The 10,913-nt window shown below is 47.8% G+C and overlaps 1 protein-coding gene across 1 annotated transcript; it reads left to right on the top strand.

Moving 5' to 3' along the window:
• Positions 1 to 506: 506 nt before the first annotated feature.
• dcaf5 (ddb1 and cul4 associated factor 5) lies at positions 507 to 10,885 on the top strand. Its single transcript, XM_069160509.1, has 9 exons — positions 507 to 954; positions 1,760 to 1,903; positions 2,187 to 2,223; positions 2,319 to 2,458; positions 4,358 to 4,487; positions 7,506 to 7,719; positions 8,744 to 8,810; positions 8,955 to 9,082; positions 9,222 to 10,885. The coding sequence occupies exons 1-9, from the start codon at positions 747 to 749 to the stop codon at positions 10,548 to 10,550; spliced, it is 2,397 nt and encodes a 798-aa protein (XP_069016610.1). The 5' UTR covers positions 507 to 746; the 3' UTR covers positions 10,551 to 10,885.
• The last annotated feature ends 28 nt before the right edge of the window (positions 10,886 to 10,913 follow it).

The following is a 10,913-nucleotide window of genomic DNA, read 5'->3' as shown; positions in this document are numbered from 1 at the left end:
CATTATGATACAAAGTTTAAGATGTGGATGCTCAGTCTTATTAATCAAACTGGACATTACTGATCAGCCGTTGCCATGGTTTCTAACCTCTGATAGGTTGCAGTGTATGCATGTTCTCAGCTGGCCTCAGTTCATCATTAAACATTATTGAAGTGATGTGGTTGGAATTAGACAGTGTCCTCCTCCACATGGGACATCAGTGAGGGACTGTCCTGCAGCAGGTCACAGTTTATGAATACTGTCAACGACAGAGAGACAGAGACAGAGCTCTGTATGATCATACACACAACAGATAATCTGTAAAACATAATTGAATCAAGTTTAATCTTTTTTACGTTGATCAAAACATAAAGTTTCAGTTTCCACCGGACAGGAAGGGAAAGTTTATCATCTTCAAGTCAAAAGTTCAATATTTCCCTCTGAGGTTTGGTTGAGTATAAAGTATGAAACTAAATGACATGTGAATACTACAGTAGAGTATTCATATCATGTATTTTGACAATAACGTGCAAACGACTGTAGTACATGTGGAAGCCCGGTGACAGCAGGGGGAGAGAGAGATCCTCCCCGGAGCAGGAAGCTGCTGCTCGGACTGCAGGAGACCCAGCGAGCAGCGGAACGACGTGGACCTCAGCGGGGATCATCCAGCATGTAGAGCAGTGGAGCAGCACCGACCTCCAGCCGACAACACGAGCAGCTGTCCGGGTGAAGCGACACGGAGCGGGGCGTGTGTTTTGACAGCGACCATGAAGGAGCTGCAGGGTTGCGGTATGCGCTCTACGGTGGGCTTTCTGTCCCGCAGAGAGCTCACCGGGCAGCCACTCATTAAGGAGGAGTTCCAGCGACGCAGGCTGGCCGGCTGCACCAGCCTCTACAAGAAGGACATGCTCGGACATTTCGGCTGCGTCAACGCCATCGAGTTCTCCAACAACGGCGGAGAATGGCTGGTGTCGGGTAAGTTGTCAAGTCCCCGTCCACTAGCTTACACTGCTTTAATATGTTAGCATGCTAACGCTAGCTAGCCAGCCAGGCAGTCAGCTGAAGCCCTCCTGGGCTAGCCGATGCTAAGTTAGCCTAGCTAGCCCTTCTTGCTTGCTAGATAGCTAGCTAGCGTGAAGCCAAACAGTGAGCAGCCCGGGACCCTGAACATCCTCACCGAGCCCGCCGAACTGCTCATGTTCATCCTGACGGCGGGCTCCCGGAACCACACAGATATTCGTGTCCTGAGAGGATTAAAAAAAAAAAACAATCATCCGGCCTAGCGGGACATCCGGCTGGCCGTGTTCAGACTCCACCTGAGCAGGTAAGAAGCATCTGTTCAGCTGCACCTCGTGGACCGATAGGACAGAAAGACTAACAGTCCAGCACTAAGTCTTACACACCGTCCTTCATCCTCCTCAACATGTTTAAAATCGCCTGCTAAAGACTTGATTTCTGTTTCTATTCAGTCTGATGTCAGAAATCTGTAATCAGCCTCAGTGACGTCAGGAGTCTTTATCAGAGCCGCAACTCTCTTTTATCAATGAATGTATTATTCATTATCCTTCAGTGTCCTGCAGTCCACTGATGCCTTTAAAATGTTTTCTGTCTCATGTCCAACCGTACAAAACAAAGATGTTCGGTCTCTTTACAACAGATATATGAAATGAACCAGACTGGGGGGGGGGGGGGGGACCTGCTTTCACTGTAGAGCCTCCCTGCTTAAACCGTCTCAAACAGTGTGTAAACAGTGTGTCCGTGTCCATCCGTGTCCCCGCAGGAGGAGACGACCGGCGGGTGCTCCTGTGGCACATGGAGAAGGCGCTCCACACTCGCTCCAAGCCGGTGAAATTGAAGGGGGAGCACCTGTCCAACATCTTCTGCCTGGCCTTCGACAGCACCAACAAAAAGGTCTTCTCTGGAGGTAGGAGACTGCTGCTCCTCCTGACCTTTGACCTGGAAGTGGTCCTGTGGAGGTGGAGGATTCTTCTGTTTGTAAAAAATGATTGTCACTGCAGGTTAAAGTTAGAAATATAATCTTCATGGAAACAGGAAGCAAAACAATTGGAAGAGATCAAATGTTCATTTTTACTTTTATTATATTTGAGTGGTAGAAGAGTATTATTGTATTGCATATAGTGTTGATGTAGGTTGAAGATGAGGTGTCGTCCTCTTCTCTATGATCCAGTCTGTGTTTTCTTATACAGGAAACGATGAGCAGGTGTTTCTTCACGATGTGGAGAGGTGAGCAGACCGAAATGCAGTCGTCACGACAGTCAAACATTAAATAACGGTAAGTGACGTATTAAAACAACCCTTGAATGATCGTTGTCCTGCAGGAGAGAAACTCTGAAGGTGTTCCTGCACATCGATGCTGTGTACAGTCTGTCGGTCAGCCCCGTCAACGACAACGTGTTCGCCAGCTCGTCGGACGACGGCCGCGTCCTCATCTGGGACACCCGCGAGCCGCAACATGGAGGTACGTCGGGATGGACAAGAGGACGAGTCCGAGTCCGTTAGGACGGACGAGTCGTAACTCAAAGGCAAAAATAAACATTTAAGATGATTATTTGTAAATCTGAACAGAGGTTTGGGGCAGCCAGCGAGTACAAACGGTCTCCAGTATAGATGATGCTCCTATAGCTATAATAATAACTACTACTAATAATTATAATAATAATACATTGATGTCAGGGAGAGGTTCACAGCTTGACAATGTTAAAAATGCATCCTCAGGACTGTGAGGTGTGACTATATAGCAGGATGGCTGCCGCTCAGAGTTTCTAACATCTGGAATATCCTGGAATATCCTGGAATTCTAACAGTCTCTTCCAGACATTAAAGTCAGGGGATTGGATCATGTTTTGTTCTGGAACATCCTGGAGTTTAGTTTAAACTGATCAAACAGTAATATTCTCCCTGTAGTATTTTTCTATCCGTTACTGAACTTGTTTCCTGAGTGGTTTTATCTCCTTCAGCTCGTCAGCAATCACTTCAGTCAACATGTGATTTTTTTTTTCTTCCTGAAACTGCTAATGAAGGCAAACATGCAGGAAAATCAACGTTTCAAAAAGCGAGTTGTAAAGTTAGTAAAACTCCTATTGATGTATTAAACTGTTGGAGAGGGAGCCCTCCGTTACCATGACAACAGTAACATCTCATCAATGACAGGACATTGTCATTTTATTCCATTTAAGAAGAAATATTTTCATCTGTTAAAAAACTAAAGTTTTGTCCTGTGAACTAGTGAATAAATCTGACACGAAATAGTTATATCAGCACAGATGTTTTTCATTAAAGATCATTAAGTTTTGTGGTGGATTTATATCAGCTCAAAGATGGTTTTCATTAGAGATCATTAAATGTTTTATCAGAGACCGTCGGGAAGTCTGAACTCTGAAAAATTTCCTGTCTGTGAAGCAGCTCGTCCCTGCTGTCATTAAAAGCTGCTCCAGGTACAGTTGGTGTGTTTAGGTGACTGTTGGACTGAAGGCGGCGTGTCGTCCTCTAGGACGAGACAGTGAGACCTGTTGATAACTTTAAAACTGCAGAGGATCGTCTTGCGTGACGTCCTCGTCCTTCTATTTTAGAATCCTTCGTCAGTTGGACTAAAATAAATCCAGCAGCGTCTCTCTTCTATTTGTGCAGAAGGTTTATTGCTTGATGGGACGGACGCTGGTCTTCCTCACAGATAGTTTATAATATCAATAATAACATTAAAAACATGTCTTCCTCAGATAGGTTATATTAATAATAACATTAAAAACACATCTTCCTCAGATAGTTTATAATATTAATAATAACAATAAAAACATGTCTTCCTCACAGATAGGTTATAATATCAATAATAACATTAAAAACATGTCTTCCTCAGATAGGTTATATTAATAATAACATTAAAAACACATCTTCCTCAGATAGTTTATAATATTAATAATAACATTAAAACCACGTCTTCCTCTCAGATTGTTTATAATATTAATAGTAACATTAAAAATGTCTTCCTCACAGATTGTTTATAATATCAATAATAACATTAAAAACATGTCTTCCTCAGATAGGTTATATTAATAATAACATTAAAAACACGTCTTCCTCAGATAGTTTATAATATTAATAATAACAATAAAAACATGTCTTCCTCACAGATAGGTTATAATATCAATAATAACATTAAAAACATGTCTTCCTCAGATAGGTTATATAAATAATAACATTAAAAACACATCTTTCTCAGATAGTTTATAATATTAATAATAACAATAAAAACACAATTTCCTGTCCTGAATCTGAGCTGAACAGAAGCACCCACCTGCCACCCACCTGTCACTCACCTGTCCTCTCCTGTCCCTCCCTTGACCTTCATGTCCTCCTGTAGAGCCCTTCTGCCTGGCCAGCTACCCGTCCGCCTTCCACAGCGTCATGTTTAACCCCGTGGAGCCCCGGCTGCTCGCCACCGCCAACTCCAAGGAGGGGGTGGGACTGTGGGACATCCGGAAGCCCCGCAGGTGAGATGAGTCTTTGTCCTCCATGTCCATGACTGCCTGAGCAGCGTGTGATGTATGGTTGTGTCTGACAGCGTCCACCAGAGGGCGGTGTTACCTCACTGTTAAACCATTCAGTAAAATGACTGAAGTGTGTTCAGACACTCAGAAGTGGTCTTCTGTCAAAATAGATGTTTTTTAAATCACATCCATTCAACACTAAAACAAAGTTCAGTCTCTTACAGCTGGAAATGTGGAGAAAACTCATTGAACATAATCCTCATTCCCATCATAAGACCACATTTCCCACAAACCCCGTCACTTCCTGTTGTTGCTGTGAGCTAGTAGCAGTTTGTTTTGATGGTGAGAGGAGAGGGGGCGGAGCCTTGGTAGTTGGAAATGAACACTTATTTTTGGTATTAAAGTGAGTTTTATTTTTAAAGGGGACTTAAATTCTTCCTGCAGAGCTTGAGTAGATGAATAGACAGGTCCTGATGATGATGATGATATTCTAGATGAATAGACCTGTCCTGAAGATGGTGAAGGTGATGATGAGGGTGATGATGATGATGATAGTGATGGTCTAGATCAGGGGTGTCAAACTCATTTTAGTTAAGGGGCCACATACTGCCCACTTTGATCTCAAGTGGGCCAGACCAGTAAAATCATAGCATACATAACGACAATATTTCTCTGTGTTTAAATCATTGGTGAAGGTTTTTGGTTTATAAACCCTATTTTAAGGTCTTTCTACAATAAACTAGAAACATAAAGACCAAAAACTCAGACATCAGCCCACTGTTTATCTGCCTGGGCTCTCCTCTGCAGATTCCCTCGCTTTGTGACGCGTTTGACGTCAAACGTGTCACAAAGTGAGCAGCGAGCACTGCTGCCTGTGGCAACGAGCGCTTCTGCCTCTGGAGCAGACATCGCATTTACGCTGTTTTTGAAGCAATTACTGGATCGATTAAAAAAAATTACAAAACGTTTGTACTCATAAACCTCCATATTCTCATAGAAATGCAATTTATGTCTTTCTGTAATTTTCACACTTAGCAAAGTCATCTGGTGGGCCGATCTGGACCCACTGGCGGGCCGGATCCGGCCCACGGGCCGTATGTTTGACACCCCTGGTCTAGATGAATAGACTGGTCCTGATGATGATGATGATGATAGTGACAGCCTATATCAATAAACTGGTCCTGGTGGTGATGATGATGTTGATAATCTAGATGAATAGACTGGTCCTGATGATGAAGATGATAGTTTCCAAAATCAGAGAACCGATGGCAGAATTCTCCGTGCAGGTTGTCCAGTGATTTCCTGTATTTTTTCACATGTCGAGGGGCCTCTTTCAGCGTAGCCAGTGTGGGGAAATGAGCAAATGACTTGTTTGACATTTGCTTTGAGAATAAAGCTAGCTTGGTTTTGAAGGCTCTGACGTTTGTGTATATTTCATGCACAAACTGGTCTTTCCCTTGCAGCTTCACGTTCAGCTCATTCATGTGTGTTAGCACGTCCACAGCAAAAGATAAATCACAAAGCCAATCTGTGTCACTCAGCTCAGGAAAATCGTCAGCTTTCTCAAGTAGCTCCAAAAATGAGATAATCTCCTGTTTGAGCTCCAACACTCGTTGACATACTTTTCCCAAACTTAACCAGCGGACGTTGGAGTGGTAAAGCAAGTCCTGGTGATCAGCGTCATTTTCTTCAAGAAACTTAATAAACTGACGATGGTGAAGTCCCCTCGCTCGAATAAACTTACTTTTACAACTGGCTTCACTACGTGGTCGAGCTGCAGGACGGATTTACACAGTGCTTCCTGGTGGATTATGCAGTGTAAGAAAATGACCTCCTGCTCAGGGTTGTCCTCTTTCACCCTCTCCTGGATTCTTTTGAGCAATCCGACGTTTTTTCCAGTCAGATTTGGTGATCCGTCTGTGGTAACGTTGGCGAGCGTACTCCAAGGTAGCTGGAGCCTCTCGATGACCCCCGACACGCCGTCATACGAGTCATCTCCCCGCGTTTTCCCCTTCAGGGATTCCACGGCCAAAAACTCCTCCGTTATCTCAAAATTGTCATTAATCCCTCTGATAAAAATTAAAAGCTGAGCGGTGTCCTTTATGTCATTACTTTTGTCCAGTGCCAAGGAATATAATGTAAATGACTCCGCTTTTTTGTTTAGCTTGCTAGCCAAGTCTTCGTCAATCAGGTCAACACGGCGAGTCACCGTCCTGCGTGATAAGCTAATTTTTTCTAATTTGTTCTTGCTCTCGGGACACAAGATACCTCCTGTCTCTACCATGCACTCTTTGAGAAACTCCCCTTCGGAGAAAGGCTTGCTGGTCTTTGCTAATTTGAATGCCAGCAAATAGCTTGCCTTCGTGCTTGATTCTTGGATGACAGTTTGTCGGATAAAGGTGTTTTGCTGAGCCTGCAAACTAGCTGCCGACCTCTGAGCGGTCGCCGTCCGTTCCCGCTTTGGCTGGTTGTTAGCGCAATTAGCATGCTTGGTGAAAAAGTGACGGCTGATGTTGTATTCCTTTAAAACCGCAACGGTTTCTTGGCAAATAAGACACACAGCCTTCGACTGGATTTCAGTGAAAAAGTATTTCGTCGTCCATTCCTTATTAAACACTCGGCACTCGCTGTCGACTTTTCTTTTCTTTGGCCCGTTCATTGTTGCAGATGGGTTCAGAGCAGCAGCAGAGTAACAACAGAGAGCAGCCCGGCCTCCGCAAAATCAAGTCAATGTATCACTGCGCCTAGTGCGCCACCTGGTAGACTGCCAGGTATTACAAGACAAGGTCAAATGAATGCAGTCATAATTATGATATGATTTGATTTGGGCAATTCTGTACCAATCTTCGGCGGGCCGGATTAAAAAGACCAACGGGCCGGATGTGGCCCGCAGGCCGTAGTTTGCCCACCCCTGGTCTAGATGAATAGACCGGTCCTGATGATGATGATAGTATAGATCAGGGGTCTACAACGTTTTTCAGAAAGTTTTTTAAATATGTTTGAACCTCTCCGTCCTCGCAGCTCTCTGCTCCGTTACGGCGGCAGCATGTCCCTGCAGAGCGCCATGAGTGTCCGCTTCAACAGCACTGGCACCCAGCTGCTCGCTCTGCGGCGCCGCCTGCCGCCCGTCCTCTACGAGCTGCACTCACGCCTGCCCAGCTTCCAGTTCGACAACCAGGGATACTTCAACTCCTGCACCATGAAGAGCTGCTGCTTCGCCGGGGACCGAGATCAGGTGGGTGGACAGTTGGACGGACGGGTGGGTGGACGGACGGGTGGACGGACGGGTGCACGGACGGACAGATGGGTGGATGGACAGGTGGACACACTGCTGCTCAACACACTCTTTGATCCAATAGATCCTATAGATCACATTGATCCTATTGATACTATTGTATGTTACAAATATAGCGCTATGACATATTTCATGTTTGTAAATGTCTGAACACTGGAGTTTGTAAGTCAAATTCACAGCCTTAAAACGTTCGGCTCCTTACATTAATGAATTATGAATTAATCATTGATCCAGAGCACGTCTCCGCTGCGTGTCTCCCACGGCTGTGGATGATGCGTGTCAGAAATAACATGATGTCATCAAAAAGATAAACCCAGAGGAGGCTTTGGTGAAACAAACTTCACGTGTTTTAATTCACTAATTCACAGCTGCTTCACAAGGTCAGTTTGAAGTTTCTCCTGCCGTCAGTCGGCTGCAGTACAGCTGCTCAGCAAAATCACACAGGACATTAAATCACAATAGAAGCAGAGCAGGCAGAGATCACATCAGGTGATAAGAAAAAGTAACGAACTTGTTGTAACGTGACGGAAACACACCGGCCCACCAGCTCAGATGCCAACGCAGGAACGTGGCGCTGCAGGATGGATTGTGGATAGTATTTCACCTCTGAATGTGGTCTGAACAGATCAGACCTCAGTGCTTTTTGGGTGGGTTTTCCACCTGGACTTTTGCTGGCCACTTGTGGTCAGATCGCATGTGTCCGGGTTGAAACTACCAAATGGAAAAAACAGGGTCTGTGTTACGTCTCGTCACGCACTGGAGGACTTTCTCACAATGCTGTGAGACTGGTGGAGAAGGGGTGTGACATTCCCGCTCGATGTGTCCTCTGAGAACCTGAGGACAAGCACACAGGTGTCCACTGTGTCCACTGTTCACCTCAGGGGAAAGTCAGGGGAAGACGAGATAACTCGAAACAGAAGTGTGTGACACCTTTCGTCTCTCCGTTCTTCTGTTTCCTCCTCAGTACATTCTGTCGGGGTCCGACGACTTCAACCTGTACATGTGGAAGATCCCCAAGGACCCAGAAGCAGGTGAGTCAGCAAGTTTTCTAGTACTGCATGTGTACAGTATGTGTACCCTGTGTTTACTGGAACAGTTAGCTTCAGTTAGCTTTGGAGAGGAGCTACTGTAATGACTCTCCAACAAACTCGTTGTGTTTTCCTGATGTGTTTCAGGAGGCGCGGGGCGCGTGGTGAACGGGGCCTTCATGGTCCTGAAAGGTCACCGCTCCATCGTGAACCAGGTCCGCTTCAACCCCCACACATACATGATCTGCTCCTCCGGTGTGGAGAAGGTCATCAAGGTAAGACACAGACACTGTCCTCTAAGTGTCCTCTAGGTGTCCTCTGAGTGTCCCTGTATCATCCTCTGACAATGCCCCCCCCCCATGTGTCTGTCCGTCCTCTCTTCACTGTTGTCCCCTGTGTGTCTGTCCGACCCAGGTGTGGAGTCCCTACCAGCAGCCGGACAGTCTGGGGGACCTGGAGGGACGTGTGGAGGATAAGTCCCGCAGCCTGTACACCCATGAGGAATACATCAGCCTGGTGCTGAACAGTGGCAGCGGTCTGTCCCACGACTACGTGAGTCAGTCCATCCAGGAGGACCCTCGTATGATGGCCTTCTTCGACTCTTTGGTGCGGCGAGAGATCGAGGGGTGGAGCTCCGACTCCGACAGTGACCTGAGCGAGGAGGCCATCATGCAGCTGCATGCCCGAGGACGGCGCTCCACACGAACAACGCCGGCAGCCCCTGCTGCTGTGGCTGCTGCGGCGGCCGCTGCTGCTGCTGCCACTGCCGCCGCTCACCACAGTGACTCCGACAACTCTGACTCCTCCTCCTCCTCCCTGGCTGGACCTGAGGCCTCAGAGAGGGAGGAGCCAGCCGGGGAGGAGGGGGAGGAGCGTCCCAGGAGACGCGACCGAAATCAGTCCGGCTTCCTGGTGAACGAGGACTCGGACTCCAGTGAGTTTTGGCTTGACCCGATGCCCCGTCCCCGGTCCCCCAGCCCCAGGGACAACTCCACGCTGTCCAGCCCCGCCTCCTCTCCTTCACTGCCTGCTGGACCTTCCAGCTCCTCCCCGTCCACCTCCAGCTCCAGTAGCGACGATGAGGAGCGGCGCAGTGCCGTCAGGCGCCGCAATGTCATGCGGCGCCGACGCATGCACGTGGTCTCCAGAGCCGGGGACCGACCCGAGTCCGTGCAGGCGCTGTTCTCCGCCATCGACTCCTGCAGCTACCCATCCATCTCCGTTGACGACCTGTCCTCCTCCTCCTCCGGACAGGAACAAACCCAGCCCCTCGGGGGCGGAACCCAAGAGGAGGACAGGTGCCTCAGCCCCTCGGACTTTGTGTGTCCGAGCCCCGTCATGTCTCCCGAGAGCCAGGACAACGAGGACGGGACAGAGAGGAAACAGCTGGAGAGACGTCCGGCTCGCTCGGTGGACGCAGGCAGGACTGAGGGGGGGGCGGAGACAGAAGCAGTGGCAGACAGCGGGGAGGTGGGGGAGACGGTGGCAGCGGCGGCAGATGGGACCTCTCAGAGCCGCTGCAGCCCTGGGGTCAACGGGCGGCACCGGACTGTGGCGCCGCCCACCAGACACACGGGGGACACACCACACGTGTCCTCGGAGTCCTCGGAGGAGACGGACGTCCTGCCTGGAGACGGCCGGCCGCAGAAGGACAGAGGACAGAGTGCTCTGAAACGGACTCGCATGGGCTCAGAGGAAGGCGGGTCAGGCTCCTCCCCCTCAGAGAAGAAGCTGAGGACATAGTGACATCAGACAGGAAGTGTGTTTTCTAAGGTTTCTACTGCGTTTTTAAGTTAGTGTCACGTGACCTGAGAGCTCAGAGAGACAGAGTCAGTTTTTGTTTGAGGCGGAGGAGTCGGGTGGAAGATGACTTTCAACCATATGACACTAACGGTTTTATTTTCATGCAGCAGCAACGCTTCTTAAAGCTCCGCCCACCACATGGAGCTCCTCCCACCATAAAGAATCTTTTAGTTAGCCTCTGATGGACCTGCAGGAGCTCCGTTTGTAGAAACGAGTTCTTTACAACCAGCTCGCTTTGTTTTCTTCTGATTAAAGAGTCTTTTGTTCTCCAGTAATGAAGCTGCATTGTCTTCCTCAAATGTT

This window comes from Embiotoca jacksoni, unplaced genomic scaffold (assembly GCF_022577435.1).
Source record: "Embiotoca jacksoni isolate LCO1_2020_lvr unplaced genomic scaffold, fEmbJac1.0.p SCAF_27, whole genome shotgun sequence".
In the NCBI taxonomy this organism is placed as follows: domain Eukaryota; kingdom Metazoa; phylum Chordata; class Actinopteri; family Embiotocidae; genus Embiotoca; species Embiotoca jacksoni.
This window is presented reverse-complemented; position numbering and strand designations above follow the sequence as displayed.